At 44.2% G+C, this 16959-nt stretch overlaps 1 protein-coding gene across 6 annotated transcripts in view; it reads right to left on the bottom strand.

Moving 5' to 3' along the window:
* tln-1 overlaps window positions 1-16959 on the bottom strand; it is a gene marked incomplete at both ends in the record, with an annotated part of 19103 nt that extends 2144 nt beyond the window's left edge. The window contains 9 exons of one of the 6 annotated variants that reach the window (NM_001373653.2): window positions 22-4102; window positions 5179-5252; window positions 5462-5757; window positions 6976-7732; window positions 9731-10344; window positions 11423-11883; window positions 13111-13502; window positions 16090-16639; window positions 16820-16959. In NM_001373653.2, the coding sequence (NP_001359949.1) occupies window positions 5674-5757; window positions 6976-7732; window positions 9731-10344; window positions 11423-11883; window positions 13111-13502; window positions 16090-16639; window positions 16820-16952 (2991 nt within the window). Of the gene's footprint in view, window positions 1-21; window positions 4103-5178; window positions 5318-5461; window positions 5758-6975; window positions 7733-8493; window positions 8723-9730; window positions 10345-11422; window positions 11884-13110; window positions 13503-16089; window positions 16640-16819 lie in introns of those variants that run through there. The other 5 variants (NM_058485.8, NM_001313545.3, NM_001262110.3 and 2 more) reach the window with 5 other exon arrangements.

Here is a 16959-nt window from a genome sequence, read left to right as displayed (position 1 = left end):
CTAATAAAGAAAATAGCTCACCGTGTTCTCCTGCACAATCTGCCTTGGTCTAAGCTCTGCAAGCTTCGCCGAGGCGGCTTCAATCGAGCTTGCGGCACCCAACAACTCGTTCTCGGCCTGCGCGGCCGCCGACTCCATCTCGTGATTGTGTGGAAGACCGGTCATCTCATTGCACAGGCCCACCAAATGCGACAGGGCACTCGAGACACCCTTCGATGCTTCGAGAAGCAAGCGTCGAGACTCTTCCTGTCCCGGATTCCGAACCATCTGAGTGTGAAGTGAGACTAGAAGGCTCTTCACGTTGTTCGCCACATCTCTTCCCGAATCCAGCACTGCGTATCGCTGTGGTGCGGTATCGGCGTCGTTACTGATGGTTCGCACCACGGCGAGCAGGGACCTCACGGCACTTCTCGAGAGGTTCGCAACTCCGATGATCTCCTCCTCAGATTGTGGTGCGTCGGCTCCTTGCATCACACGCTTCGTGATCTCTGACACGTGCTCGGCGGTTTGTTGAAGATGCTCCGGGCGGAAGTCTGTCGGGATAGCGGCTCCCTCATTGAGATCATGCTCGAATTGCTTCATCTCAAAGCCAATAGCATCTACTGCTGCCTCGACTGCTCGTGTTCCCTGTTGATTCTTCTCTTCGACAGTGGCCACCGTCTTGAGGAGACGAGCAACGTTGGAAACCATAACCTTTGCCGCATCTTTGAGATGTCCCATTGCTGGATGTTGAAGGGAAAGTCCCGAGGCGTTCTTGGTGGCTTGAATCAGAGAGGTGAGCGCTGCGGCAACGTCACGAACCGCGTGGATCACAAGGACTTGAGTCTCCGAGTTCTCACTTGATAGACTGACAGCGCCAGTTTTCACGGCATCAGATAGGTTGACAATTGTGCGGACTGCATTCTGAGCGGCGACAGCTAGCTGTTCCTGATTGGAAGCGGCACCGGCAACCAGAGCCTTCGTGTCCTCAACCAATGCCTTCGCTGTCTTCACGATAGCTTCCTTGTGTGATGGGAACTTCCGATCGTCGGAAGAGTTCAAGGATCCAGAGGTGGCAAACATGATGGTGGTATCGAGATCTCCAATGATTCCACTAACGGTGTTCGCGGCGTTGATACAGGCTTGTGTTCCACGAGACGCTGAATGAAGTGCAGCGAGAACTTGCTCGACACGCTCCACAACTGTTCCTGCCTGAGAGCTCAACTGACGTTGGATTCTCTCATCTTCGGGATGAGCCCTCTTTCCTCCGGCGACTGTGACGGTTTCGATGCAGCTTGTTCCAAGCTTCTGAACTGCTAGCTTCAGACGTTGTCCGATGTCTGCTTCCGGGAGCATTCCAGCTGCCTGGCGAACGTCTCCAGCAACCAACCGGTACTTTTCGCTGAGGTTCAGAGAAGCTGCTCCAAGATCCGTTGTGTTAAGCGTTGGCATTTCAATAGCAGTTCTACGAATATCCTCTAGGTAGGCGGTCATTCTGGTTTGAGCGTCGGCAAAGGAAGATCCTGGATGCGCAGAGCTCACGGCAACATCGGTATGAGCAATCGATGAAGAAATTGTATCAACCATTCCTTGCACAGCTCCCTGTTCACTGGAAACCTTGGCAATCGTTTGTCTCATATCGCCGATGGCATGCTTCAACTGTCCAGCAGCATCCTTAACATTCGCATGAGCATGCACTGCATTTGGATTTCCTCCGGATTCACGGCTAGCCACCATCATCGCAAGTTCTGCCTCGACTACCGTCTTACACTTGTCGAAAAGTTCCGTTTGTTGGTTGCTATCAACAGTCATTCCAGCTGCACAGCACGCAGCATCAGCGAGATCCTCAACCATTTGACAGTGCAGTTGAACCACCTTCGGGAGACGTTCACCATGTTCTACCGCGGCATTATGAAGATCATCAACCTTGTCCTCGAGCTGACTAGCAATATGTTGAACTTGTTGGAGAAGCTGACGTTCTGCGTTTGCACCATGTTTCTGCACATTTCCACTAGCATAGCAATCCATCGCGCTTCTCTCAATTTGTCCGGATAGTGCGGAGAGTCTTCCAATCGCGGCTTCCAACTCCATCTGCCCTGGAGCAGCTTCATGAATAGCATTGACCAATCGCATGATCGAATCGGAAACTTGTCTGCTATTCACAGCCATTCTCTGCCAGGTCGCCTCGTCTTGCGGCGCGGATGCCCATGACTTGGCGGTCTGAATCATTTGAGCACTGGAGTCCAACATTTCGCGGCTCGACTGAAGAATCGGTTGTTGAGCAGAGTGTCCTTCAGTTGAGATGGATCCTTGAATCGCTGCAAAGTCTGGCTTATCAGCGAAATGAAGGAGTTGAAGGGCGACTTGGCGAAGCTCCGAAGCGCTCGAGGTGCAACGACTTTCCGCATCGGGCATTCTATCGAGATCCTTGAAGGCAGTGACCAAGCTGGAAGTCTTTGAGGCAACACCCATTGCACAGCCGACAAGATGCTTCTTGACATTCGGATTCTGGGTCTTTTCAGAGGCAATCCTGCAGAGTTGAGCTAGAGATGATGATTGTTTGGTGATGGATGAGATATCGCTCATAAGCTCTTCACGGTTCAACTGTCTCGATTCGACTCTTTGGCACGAAGCGTTGATTGACTCTACACTTCTTGCGACTTCAGATGAATCAATCAGTGCAGCACGTCCGGGGGAAGATGCTGGATGGGAGATTCCGACGAGGTACGCGGAGTGAGACGCCGACTCGGCCAATGAGCAGAGAGCATCCGCAGAATCGCGAACACTCGTGCAGAATCCTTCAGTGTCATTTCCCTTGGCATGTCTTGCCATTCCGGTCATAGCCTCTCCGAGTCTTCTGGATCCGTCGGAGACTGATTGAAGAGATGCAAAGTATCCGTTATCGTTGAGTGGAACATTTGCATGTTGAGTAACATGGTAGACTGCTTGAATACGTCGGAGAGCCGCGTCGCACTCTCTCTGCCATCTGCTCTCACCGCCGTCCATTCCGGACAACTCGACGAGCTGGTTGACGGTTGTTGCGAGTTCTCGAGTCTTTGAAGTGAACTGTTGAGAAAGAGTATGATCGGATGGATTTCCGGCTTGGCGGAGAGTCTCCAAGACACCAATGGATCCACGTTGAGCTTCCTCCAATCGATCGATGATTGCCGTCTTGACGTTGTTCATGTTAGACTGGCGTTGAAGCTGGGCGACCACTGATCCGTGAAGATCACAGTAGGCCCGAACGAAGATATCAACTGCTTCTCTGCTATCTGGAGATCCGATAGTGACCACCAGCTGGGAAGTCGCTTCGATGAACTTGTTGGCTGCCTGACGAACCTCCATTGGTCGGATGTTTGCAGAGGTATGAGCTGTTTGAATCTCATGGATCGCTTTTTCGATGTGCTTGGTGTCCGGGAGACACGAGATGACTTGCTTCAAACTAGTCGACACATTCATGGCGGCATCGGTGAGCACTGTTGGAGCACTCTTCTCACGAACCCGGTCGAAGACTCTTCCAGACTCGTGGACGACCGAACGAGCGCTGACGATCAGCTTGTCTAATTGGATGTCAGTACGAACCGTGACAATTTCAGTGATAGCATCCGTAAAGTCTCTGAGTCCTTGAGCAAGTTCCACAGCAGACGTTCCGACGTATTTGTCGTCATTAGACGTGGCAGCAGCAGTGATGAGCTGGGCAACTCCTGACCCAACATTGCTAGTGGTAGCCATCAACTTCGACGAGACACTGAACGACGTGGCATTCTGGATTGGTGGAAGCTCCCTAGCAATGGCTCTTTTCTGAGTGTTAACCAGTTGATCATCAAGCTCCTTGATAAGCTCCTCACTATACAAGAGCTGTTGGGAGAAGTTGAGCTGCTGAGCATCATTGACAGAAGTGCGAAGATCGGCAAGAGAAGTACCAAGACGATTCGCAGATTGATCCAAAGAAGATGCAAGATGACTATCGGAAACCATTGGGACCGCTGTTCTTGCCGTTTCGAAGAGTCGAACGGATGTTTCGAGGACTTTGTAGGAGTCACGGATGAGGCGGCTCTGTGCTTTGAACTTCTCTCCAGGCGTGTTGTCGACCTTCTGGCTTTCACGGATGGAGGTGATGAGGCTGAAAATAGGAAATTTGTAGAGGGGAAAGAAACGAAGATGATTAGGAAGCCTATGCTCCCATTGGCTTATGTTCCCATTGGGCCTAAGGTAAGGTGGCATAGGATAGAATTTATGTAACTTTGTAGAAATTTTTGGATATACCAAAAATGTTTGACAAGGACCATCGAAATTCTATCCAATGCTCTCTGGGAACTTGGCCCAAATTAGTGTTTTAACCCGAAAATGACAAAAGCAGTCGCACTGGAAAACTAATAAAAATGAGCCCTGTGGTTGTTATGAAAAGTGAGATTTAAAGGGAATTCTACAGCTGAAGCGCACGGAATCGTACAAGTAACAGCTGAAGTTCACCTGTTAGAAAGAGCCAGCAGATGTGTTTGTCGATTTCCAATTCTGTTCAGAATTTAAAAAAAGTGAAAACTGAATGAAAATGGAGTGGCTATGGCTTCTAATCTATGAGCTATGGTTTCACATGATCAAGCCGATTTTCGTGGTAAAGGGCAATAATTGACTGAAAACTAAGAGTATATTCCAGCGGTGGGCGGCAATTTCCGTTCGGCAAATTCCGATTTGCCGGAAATTTTCAATTCCGGTAATTTGCCGATTTGCCGGAACAAATCGTATGCCGCTCCTGGTATATCCAGTTGCACCGTAAAAAGAAAATTTTAAATTGTTCTAGCGCAAAATTATAGCCTGGAGGAGCCCTACTCGTCATTTGGCTCTAACTTCATGCCCAAGTTTGGCCCAAAAAAATTACCTTAGATCAGAAGTTGGGCAAGACTTTGGCAAAACTTGGATTCGGGTGAAATCAAAGTTTAAGCCAAGTTTCACCCAACTCTTGCCAAACTTTGGCCCAAACTTTTTGTTTCGTTTCAAACTTGGGTAAACGTTTGCCAAGAGTTTGGTGAACCTTGGCTTAAACTTTGATTTCGCCCGAATCCAAGTTTCGCCAAAGTCTTGCCCAACTTCTGACCCAAGTTAATATTTTTTGGGCCAAACTTGGGCAAGACGCTAAAACCAAATGCCAAGCAGTAAGCCCTGCAACCCCTTAGAAACCAAAAAATCTCAAAATCTTACTTTGGCAGGTGCCCGGCGGTCTGTGTAGACTCATACACCAGATTTTCCTTGTACGATCTGCTTTCAATGACATCCTGAAACAAAATTTGAAATATTAAAATAACTACATTATCATAAAAAAAGAGGGGGGGGGGGGGTTTAATTTGTTAGTTCAACAAGAGCCACCACTTCAAAATTCAAAAAAAAAATTATAGGTTAGAAGTAGTTGGAAACTTGATGTGTGTCGTCGGCGCACAAGGCAGGGCACAGACCGGTTCACAGCACACTCTCATCAACCACTTACGGTATCCACTAGGGGTTCTGGTTGGGGGGTCAAAACTCAGTGAAAAGGCTTTTAGTCGATGATTTATTGATTTATTGGTTTATTGATTAATATTGATTTTGTTCAAAAATTATGGAAAAGGAAAGGGCAAGAAGATATGAAATTTTGAATGTTTTCTAGAAGATTCTAGAAAACCGGGGCGAAAGAATATGTATAAGAATATATATTCAAATTTAACGAATGCGTAAAATCGTGTGCGAATCATCGACTAGAAGCTGTTCAGTGGTCTCGGTGCGCTTGTGCTCTTGCTGCTTCTTCTGTAAATAGACAACAAACCGTGTCTGTCACCCTGTCTTCTGTGGTCCTTCTCAACACCAACCAAGAGTCTCTCATACCATTAAGCCTTGAGCAGACCTTGAACAAATATTGAGGGCCCCGCGCTCAATTTTGACCTATTGAATTTGCGAGACATTTGAGTTTTGCGAATTGTGCGGTTATTGCGTGAATTTCCGCAATTTTTATAGGTCAAACGACGATCGGAAAGCATATTCAACTTCAAGATTTGTCCAAGGTTGCACGTGGTGTCAGAGTGTCTCATTTCGGTTTGATCTACGTGGATCTACAAAAAATGCGGGAAAAGAGACTCAGAGTTCTCAACGGACGTCACATTGTTTGGGCAAAAAGTTCCCGCATTTCTTGTAGATCAAGCCGTAATGGGACAGCCTGGCACCACGTGAGGTTGGCACCTTCCCCGATTTTTAAATTGTTGCTTTTTTGCGAAACATGCTACTTTTGGATGATTGAAACAATATCCAGCGAGAACTAGAAAAGTGATAGATAACCAAGATCTATAAATTAGCCGGCGTTTCACAAATGCGAACAGATTGTAAATTGTCTCAATTTTACGATTCTCCGTATCTAATAACGAATAAAATAAAAATTACGTCACGTGGCCAAAAAGTAAAAAAGAAGTTGTATTTTACAATATAAAAGGTGGAGACTGTTCCTGTACTAGCAACTCCCTTCTCCCCACGTGGTGCTAGGCTGTTTTACTACGGTTTGATCTACAAAAAATGCGGGAATTTTTCGCCCAAAGGCAATGTGACGTCAGCACGTTCTTAACCGTGCAAAATCAGTTGAGAACTCTACGTCTCTTCTCCCGCATTTTTGTAGATCTACATAGATCAAACCAAAATGAGACACAGAATTTTCTCAGCCCCATCTTAAAAAATCGATAAAGTTCAGGGTGTTGAAAAAAAAATCCCTGAACATTTCGGTGGAAAAAATTTATAAATTCGCTCCATTTAGAAACTCACGTGGTGTCAGGCTGTCTCACCACGGTTTGATCTACAAAACATGCGAGAATTTTTTGCCCAAAAAATGTGACGTCAGCACGCACTTAATCATGTGAAATCAGTTGAAAACTCTACGTCTCTTCTCCCGCATTTTTTGTAGATATATGTAGATCAAACCTAAATGAGGCACTCTGACACCACGTGTCTCCCCTCTTCAAACCAAAAAAAAAATCTACTCACCTTTGCTGAATTGGCCGCCGATATCGTCTGTGTTGCATCATAAGCGGTCTGTTTGGCAGCCTGCTCCAATCGTTGCATGATATGCTGCTCCTGTTGCTCTTGTGTCGTCTCATTGGTCACTTGGCCAAGTCGCTCGGCCGCAGTCCGAAGTGCGTATTCGGTCTCGACTTGTCTCGGCTGTGATTCTGCTTGCTCGGTTGCCAAAATCATTTCAGACGTTGCGTGAGCAACCTTCGCAGCTGCATCGAGAAGCCGCTCACGGTGCTCGGGGCGCTGGTGAGCTTCGTGTTGGAATTGCTCGGTGAGCAGTTGGCTGTGTCGGACTACCTTGCGAGCTTCTCTAGTGAGATCCTCACTTGGTCCCTGATGCACGACCATTCTATTGGTTCTTCTCAACACTTCATTATACATCTCCTCCTCTTCACGTCTCGTTGTCTGAGTCTTCGGACTACATTTTGCGTGCTCCAACAGACTGTCAAGAGCACTTGTGACTTGGCGAGCAGCCTCATGAATATCTGTAAGGCTCGACTGCTGGTAGACGGCGTGTTCTGCGTCGTGAAGCAGGTTATTGACAGATTGGGTGACTTCTGTGGCGGCTGTGGAGAGTTGTTGCTGGCAGGCGTTGTTGTCGATCGTCGGTGCGACGACTCGGGCGCAGGCTACCAGTTGTGACGTGGCAAATGCACATTTTGTGGCCGACTGGATGACGCGCTCTTGGACTTGCGGCTCGTCGCATTCGGCGGAGATGGTCTTGGCGCTGAAATGAGAAATTTTTAATACTAGAAGACTTGGATATTATGTACATTAATAGACTGAATCCCAAGTTGTTCTAAACTTTTTTTAAGTGTGCAATTACAATAAGCCTATAGAGTATAGAGTTTGCGCTTTATAGTCTAACTATTTTATGAATTTTATGCTCTAGCCCTGTTGCCGCGATGTTAACTCTGAGCTATTTTTGGAGTATCGTGGGTACCGAATTTGAAACTCTGCTTTTTTAGACCCAAAATGGTCCAAAACTACCGAATTTCGTAATTAAACCTTTTGAAAATTGCTCAAAAAAAAGTTATGGTGGTTCAAAGTTTTGGAAAAAATGGCCCATTTTCAGCTAAAATCTCAAATTTTTTCCAAAACTTTGAACCATCATAACTTTTTTTGAGAAATTTTCAGAACGTATCATTACAAAATTTGGTAGTTTTGGACCAATTTGGGTCTAAAAAAAGCAAAGTCTCAGATTTCGGTACTCCACCTTTAAACTGAATAATGGCTCAATGATCCGAGCTTGAGATTGGACCAAAAATTCTCAGTTCGGACTTGATTGACAACTTTAAAGGGCCAGACTACTACCCAAACCCAAACTAGCCCAGTTTGCAATTCCTAGCTCAGTAGGCGTGCGAAAATGTTCTACGGATCAGCGCTTGTGTTCAAAGTGCGCAGTTGCAAGACCAGAGTCTTATCGGTTTTTGGCCTGCGAGTCCGAGTTTATGTCTTCGTAAGATTCACATATTCTAAATCCCTAACCCTTTATAATGTCTCCGGTTCAATGAAGTAGAAGATGTAGTACTACTTGTCGATGACCAGCTGACACTTCCATTCCTCTGCGTTGGCCTAACAGGAGGTCGCAACGTTCCAGTGTAGTAGTGGAATACGTGCACATCGCTGACCACTGTCGGTCTTCTCATTTTTGACCTCATATCTCGTAGTGAGGGGCTTATAGAGAATATTTAGAATAGAGGAGGGGGGGGGGGAGGATATTGCAAAACAGAAGGATATATATATTGATAGATATATTGAGGGATTGATAGTGTCGCGAGGGGGCTAACGTAAGCAGAAGGGTGGGGCCGCTGCGCATCATCACGCAACAACAGGTTTGTGATGTTAGTCTCTCAGGATATCACACAGAGGATGTCTCTTATCCGGCCCCCTCTAAGCAGGGCGCGCTGATGGGATAATTAGCGTCGTAGGGACAAGTAGGTTGGGGGGGGGGGGGGGGGGGGTTAACTAAACAAGTAGTGTACCTTTCGGTAACTACTTTACATGGCTCAGTTGACAATTTAGAAGTCGTAAATTTTTCAGTCAAAAAAGCATACTCGGAATTTGGCTATAGCTTCTTGCCCAAGTTTGGCCCAAAAATATTTACTTGGATCGGAAGTTGGCTAAACTTGGGCAAAAGTTGGACAAGACTTTGGAAAAACTTTGATTCGGGCGACACAAGTTTCACACAACTCTTGCCAAACTTTGGCCCAAACTTTTTTTGTTAAACTTCATCAATATTTTTTGGGTCAAACTTAGGCAAGAAGTTGGAGTTAAATGCCAAGTAGGTAACGGCTCAATATATCTTTTTAAAAAATGCATATCGAAAATGTTAAACGGAAAATTTTTTTCGAAAACTTTTCCAGGATTTTCATAAATTCCCGGAGATTTCTCCAGTTTTACAGAAATTTCCAAAAGCTTTTCGTACTTTCTAGAATTTGTCAGAGCTTCCCAGAAATTGTTTCGAATCTTCGAGAATCGCACTAGAGTTACCCCTTGCTGCCGGCTGAAAAAAAAAGCCGCTCGGCCCTGCGGTGGAGCATACTTACGGCGCTCGATGCACCATGTTTTTTTTTTGAAACGTCGTGCTATATAAAAATACCGTGTGTTCATGTAAAAAATTGGAAAACTTGGTCTTAAAACAGAATCGCAAGATCTATTTAAGACCGTTTTGCAAGCCATATCGCAGAAGGTTCCCTATATCAAAAAAATTAAAAACCCCTACCACAAAACCAGCTGAGCCGTTGAAGTGGCCACATTCTTCGCACTCTGCACCAGCCGTTCATCGAATTTCTGCTGACCTTCGTTTGGTGCCTCCATGACGTTGATCAAGTGTTGTGATGTTTCTCCAACATGCCCGGCCGTCCTGAACACCTCGTTCCTTCGCGCTTCAGTCTCCGGGTTAACTGTGTTCAAGAATTTGCCGAACGCTCCACAAAGTTTTTTTGTCGCATCGAGAAGATCGCCTCGTTCCCGGTGCTCCATGAATGCACCAAGATCGCGAACATTTCTGCTAACATCTGGAAGGTTCGAGCCGATCGTGGCGATGGCTGTTCCGACGCGATCGTCGTATTCCTCGACTGCGGTCCATTGAACGACCTGAGCGGTCGCGGCGCCCATCGCCGCGAGCCTCTCATTCACATTCTCCTTATTCACCGCCTGTTGCTCCTCCATCCAACGATTCTGCGAATAATCGTCATTGAACCGTGGAATATCGATTTGTGGCTCGGCTTCAAGTTCGATCTCTGCGTCCTCCACAGCCCGGATGGTTGCTTCGATTGTTCCGATAAGTGCACGTTGTGGATGTTGGTACATATCCTGATAGCGGAGGCGCTGAGCCTGAAAAATTCAGAATTTTGCAGCTGGAAAAAAGAATCAGAAGTAGGAAGTAACTAAATGCAAACTGAAGATTGAGGGGAAAAACTATAAATTGTACTGGACATAAGCGTTGAGGTACCTATTTGGTAGGTCCGTAAACCCAGCTGGTTCTCACAGTTTTTATCACCTGTAACCATTCGGATATGTTTTAATAAATGTACGATACTAGAACTAACTTTTATAAGGAAATAGTGCATTGTTCAAATTAGGGCTTCCATGAGGTCACCCCGCCGGCCTCACGGTGTCAGTCACACATGTATCCGAAAGTATAGTGCGGCGCGGAACTCTGACGCTTGTCGGACGCTTCCAAAAACTGCCTTTTTCACTACGTTGCGCAACGTAGTGCTAAAAGGAAGCTATTTGGAAGCGGCCGACACTTTCAGGGTTGCGTAGGTTTACGCACACACCAAGCTACTCATGACAAGCTACGGAACCCCGAACGTGTCGGCCGCTTCCAAATAACTACTTGTTCGCACTTCATTGCACATACACAGCGGCGCGAGTCACTCATTTTGTTTAAAACTCATTCAGCTGGAAGCCCTAGTTTGGCACATAATCTATCAATTCTTAGTGTGTATCAGGGGTGCGCGGCAAATTTGCCGAATTTGCCGTTTTTCGAGCTCGACAAATTTCGAAATTTGCCGCACACATCAAAAATTTGACAATACAATTTTGACCAAAACTGTTGATTTTTTCCCAAAAAATTTTGTAAAATGATACAATATTGAGTTATTTGAATGTTTAAACAGACACACTACACGAAACTTATTCAGAAAACAGATGTGCGTTAAAAATTTAGTAGTTTTGCTGCTCCAAAAAAAAACATTTAAAAAAAACCAAATTTTTCGGAGTTTGTTGAGCACGGCACATTTGCCGAATTTGCTGAATTTGCCGAGCTCGACAAATTTTGAGATTTGCCGCACACCCCTGGTATGTATGGTGCATAATACTATTACAAACATATTCTCACATGAAATAAGGCAGATAAGTTTATATTACGTCTTAACCCGCTTGCGCTAAAAAAATCAAAAAACCTTACCCTCGCCAACTCCTGCGATGTAATCTCTCCACTGACAGCTCCATACTGTGCACCATTAATACCATATCCTTGCCCTCCTTGTGGCGTTCTAAGTACTCCTCTAACAGCCACCAAACCATCAGTCGCGTGTTGTCCACTTCCAATCTGTCCGTGAGCAACCAGCGTAGCCTTTGCCGGTGCGACCATATCCTCAAGCATCGTAGATCCTTCGTCTCCTTCGATTCCTTGATGATCCTGGGTTCTCTTCTTTTTCAGAATAATGTCTACGTAGCCTTGAATCAATTGAGCAATCTTCTCTCCGTCAGTGGTCTGTACAGAGTAGTATCCGTCCTGATAGTCTCCAAAGTCGAGGGAGAAGCATTTCGCAGAGGGAACCCATCGGCGAACTTGCTCCAGTGGCCATTCTTTGAGGATTTGCTTGGAATTCTCGTCAACTCGCATTACACTTTCTTTGTTCACTCCTGAAATGAACTTGAGTTAATATTTTTCAATGTAAAGACTCGAAAATTGGAAATTTTATGATCGCATTTTTTTTTCAAAATTCTATAAATTTCAAATTTCAAAACTTTGGTCAAAAATTTTTCAGAAAAATTATAATATTTTGGCGCGGAATTCAAATTGGCAAAATATTTCAAGAACTATGGCTTCACGTGGAACCAGGCTGTCCCATAACGGTTTGATCTACAAAAAATGCGAGAATCTTCTTCCCTTTTCTCCCAGAAAAATGTGATGTCAGCATACTCTTATTAACCATACAAAATCAGTTGAAAAGTCTGCGTCTCTTCTCCCGCATTTCTCGGAGATCAAACCAAAATGGGACACTTTGGCACCGTGTGCCTTAAAAATCAAAACTGTTAAACTTTTTTGGCAAAATTTGAAAAAAATTAAACGTTTTCTAAAAACATTTTGGCACGAAATTAGAAAACATTTCAAAATTCGTTTTTTTTTTGAAAAAAAAAATCAAAATTCCCAAAAGTTGAAAAGGTTTGAAATTTGAACAGTTTGCCAATTTTAAATATGGTGTTGCTTCAGAATTCTTTCCGAATTTTTTTTTTCATTATTTAAAATTTAAAGTTTCAATTTCGGTGCAATATCGGCTCGAAATTCAAACGTCCACGGATTTCTGGTTTCCCTCATCAATTGAAATGGAAGAGTTTGCCGAACTAGGCCATTTTGGCTCGGCCATGTCTGAGGTAGATTTACGGCGCGTTGCGTGTCGCGTCGCGTGGCTCGATTTTAGATGTAAAACTGAATGTATTTGTCCGTGTGGAGTACACGACTTTCCTACGCGTTGTCCGGCGGACGATTGTCAATGGAGCGCGAAAAATTCAATGAGGAGAGGAAGGCCAGACCCCGTGAACGTTTCAAAAAAATTTGGAGCAAAATTCAAATCTAGCAGACTACAAGACTATTATTTTAACTGGAGGCAGCACGGGGTTCTGGCCTTTCTCATTGAATTTTCGCGCTCCATTGGCAATCGCCTGCCGGACAACGTGTGGAAAAGTGCCGTGTACTCCACACGGGCAAATACATCAATTTTACAACAAAAAACGAGCCGCGCGACGCGACACGCAACGCGCCGTAAATCTACACAAAATCTCTCCGACCCAAAATGGCCTAGTTCGGCAAATTCTGCCATTTCGATTTATGAGGGAAGCCAGAATTCCGTGAGGCAGGCACCAACTCACCCAAAAGTCTCGGCACCAGCTTATTCTTTCCAGGAAGCTTCTCCTTCACCACAAAGAACGTTACTCCATAAGTCTTCAATCCTCTGCACAAGTGAACATACTTGCTCTTCGCATCCAATTCAGACGTTCCACTCAACTCCTTGTACATCGCCACAACCTTCTTCTCATTTTCCTTATTCTTCGCGTACTCCTTCGGCAGAACATCTCGTCCATCCAAATGAAACTTTGGCTTGTCATATGGAAAGTCTCCATATTGAATATGAGATTGAAGGGCGGCTAGTTGGAATGCGGTCTCCTTCTCCACAGGGTGAAGCCCTCGGAGAATACCATCTCTGCATTGGACATACAAAAGGTTTAATTGCACTGGGTCTCTGCTATCAACGTTGCTGTCACTGAAAATTAGGATTGAAAATTATAATTATTTTGCACTAAAAGTCTTGTATTAAGTAGTCTCATTAACAAGAATTTACTATAGTGCAAAAATGACCAAATATATATATATATATATATATATGTATTAGTAAAAAGTTTTCAAAAAAGTTTTGCAAATTTTTCTATTTTGTTTCAAAAAGTGATAATAACTCAGTTTTCCCACTTTTTTGAATCCGATGTTGTGAAAGTTGGAAATTGTGAATTTTTACAGAAAATGACATTTTTGCAATTTTTTAATAGTTTTTGATGGGTTAAACCTGGATTATCTAAATTCAGCATATATATTAGGTTGGTCGAAAAGTCTTTGCAAAATTTGTACTTTTCTTCATTTCTCAGCGTTAATTCATTTTTTTTCTGATTCTGTTTTTTTATTTGCATAGTACGTAATGTGCATGTTTAATATATTTAAAAAAAACTTTTGGGTGCTGTTCAAAATGACCGAGAATTTGCTCGCCGAACGTCACGCCCTCCGATGGGTTTTTCTGTACGAGTTCCCCCAAATCTGCAATTGCAACGAAGCTCGTCGTAACATGTGTGCAGTGTTAGGCAAGAACTCTGTCACCTATAATACCATGAAGTTTTGGTTCGAAAAGTTCACGAAAAAGAACTACGATCTCGATGATAAACCAAGATAAGATCGCTCTCGTTTGAATATCGACGAGGATATTTCGAGAGCCCTGGAAGATGATCCAAGAGCAACGAACCGCGAACTTTCTGCGACTCTCAAGCATCCCCAAAAAACCATCATCAACCATCTCCACGAAACCGGAAGGGTAGAAAAGTTCGGTCAACTCGTTCCTCACAATTTGCCCGATTCTCAGAAAAATTGTTTTGTGACCTCTCTCTTTCGCTGCTCACTAGGAAACGAACAACGGACTGGGTTAAGGATATCATTACTGGAAATGATAAATGGGTATTGTATGTTAGCCATACCAGGAAAAAAGAGTGGGTCCCGGTCGAGGAAACCGCGACACCTGACCTCAAATTAGAACTTCACGGAAAAAAGTGCTTCTCTCAATTGGGCGGGACAGTAAGGGTGTCATTTCCAGAGAGCTTCTTCCAGACTTTGCTACAATCAACGCTGGCCTATACTGCATTTAATTGGAAAAGATGGTCCATGCTCATCGATTACATCGCCCTAGAGGATCAAAGTTGTTGCTGCTCCATGACAACGCAAGACCGCATACAACTTTTAAGACCCGCCAGAAGCTCCAGACAGTCGGAATCCAAATTTTATCTTACCCATCGTATTCGCCGGGCTTGGCTCCTACTGACTACCATCTGTTCCGCTCACTCCAGAATCACCTTGCCGGGCAGAAGTTTCATGATCGAAAGGTCGTCGAAACGGGGTTGGACGACTTCTTTGCCTCCTAATCGCAGGAGTTCTAGGCGGAGGGTACTGTTCAACTTCCGTTGTGTTGGCAAGAAGTCATAGGCATTAATGGTAAATATATTACCCATTGAATCTTGTTCGCTTTGAAAAAATACTACTTCCAAAAAAAAATCAAAATTTTGCAAAGACTTTTCGACCAACCTAATATTTTACCCGTTTTCAACAAATTCAGACAACTTATTATTTTTTTTTGTCCAATTTTTTTTCAGCCATCTAAAAAATTGTCCTTTTTCAATTTCTAATAGTTTGGAACATTTTCAGGAAACATTTTTTTTTGGGCAAAAAACTGTCCTTTTTTGGGTTTTTGAGTGAATTTTGAGTCTTCTCACTACAAAATTAACCATTTTAGAGGAGTTTCAAAATTGTGATTTTTACCAAAAATTGCCCATTTTTGCTACTTTTTAATAGTTTTTGATGGGTTAAACCTAGATTTGCTGAATTCAGCATATATGAATTACCCGTTTTAAATAAATTTAGGCAATTTTTTATTTTTGCCCAATTTGTTTTTTCAGCTATCTAATGACTGTCCTTTTTTGGACAAAAAAAAAATGTTTCTGAAAATGTTTGAAACTACTATTTTCTAAAAAAGGACCAATTTTTAGGGTTCGGAGATCAATTTTGAGTTCTCTTACTACAAAATTAGCCATTTTAAAGGAGTTTTAAAATTGTGAATTTTTACAAAAAATTGTAATTTTTTTTTTTTTTTTTCGGATAAAAATTCACAATAGTCGACTTATGTTCAGAACAGGACTCCCATGAGGTCGCCGCATTAATCCGAATGGATAGTGCGGCGCGGAACCCCGAACGTGTCGGCCGCTTCCAAATAACTCACATTTTGCACTACGTTGCGCAACGTAGTGCTAAAAGGAAGCTATTTGGAAGCGGCCGACACTTTCAGGGTTGCGCAATTACGCACACACCAAGCTACTTATGACAAGCTGCGGAACCACGAATGTGTCGGCCGCTTCCAAATAACTACGTTTCGAACTTTATTGCACAAACACACACACACACACGGGCCTGCATTTCGCGCCTGGGAGCCCTAGTTCAGAATACTAATTTTCAAAACATTTTCCAAAGTTTTACTATGATACCAATTTGGTAATTTTAGCACCCTATCCTGCATTCTGCCAGTTAACTTAGCATTTCCATACCTAAAGAAATACTTTCTCCTCAAGATCAACGTCTCCTCCTCCGTAATCCCCTGTTCTCGAAGTGTCTTCGTATGGTCCAGCCACGGAAGTTCCTCATCGGTATGCAACTTTTTGCGGAGCTCCTCCAACTTTTGCTCATTCTTCTTTCTCATCGTCCCATAGATTCCACCGCCGCCACGATCAGAGCTTTTTGATCTACTCTCCTTCTCCTTCAAATTCCACGTGGAACCTCCATTTTGTCCGCCGCCGCCGCCGCCGCCGCCACCGTTCTGCATAAGAATATCGTCTCGAACAAGACTGTACTCTTCGTAATTCGAGATTCCAATCTTATTACAGACGGTCATCATGAGCTGCGACACGGGCTGTGACTCGTCAACGGAGATCGTTTTGACGGCTCCGTCGAGCATTCGAACTTTGAGCAGACGGATCTTCCGCTTGTACTCGATTTCGTCCTTGTTACGCACCAAATAGTGCTCAAATGTGCGCCCGTTGTCCATCCAGAGTGATTTTGATGGGTTCTCGTCGAGCCGGAAGATTCCGTATTCATTTGCTGCAAAAAAAATTTTTTTGGGCAAAAACTGATTTTTTTTCTAATTTTTGTATAGGGCCAACTTTTGTCCCAAGGAGGAAAAAAAATTATCCTTAGTCCATATCTGGGCGTGGTTTGTTAGGCGTTGCCACGCCCATTTTTCAAATTGTTATGGAAGAGTATAATTTCTAGGCCACCTACCATTAACATCGTGCATCGCGAATTTTTCCCTAATAAGCTTGGCGGCATCGTATATAAGTGTGGACGGCTCGAACTGCATCGTCTTCTTGATTCCCTTCTCGGCTGACGAGACCGTCAGACTGAGGACTCCCATGGTGTCT

This window comes from Caenorhabditis elegans, chromosome I, assembly GCF_000002985.6.
Source record: "Caenorhabditis elegans chromosome I".
In the NCBI taxonomy this organism is placed as follows: Eukaryota; Metazoa; Nematoda; class Chromadorea; order Rhabditida; family Rhabditidae; genus Caenorhabditis; species Caenorhabditis elegans.
This window is presented reverse-complemented; position numbering and strand designations above follow the sequence as displayed.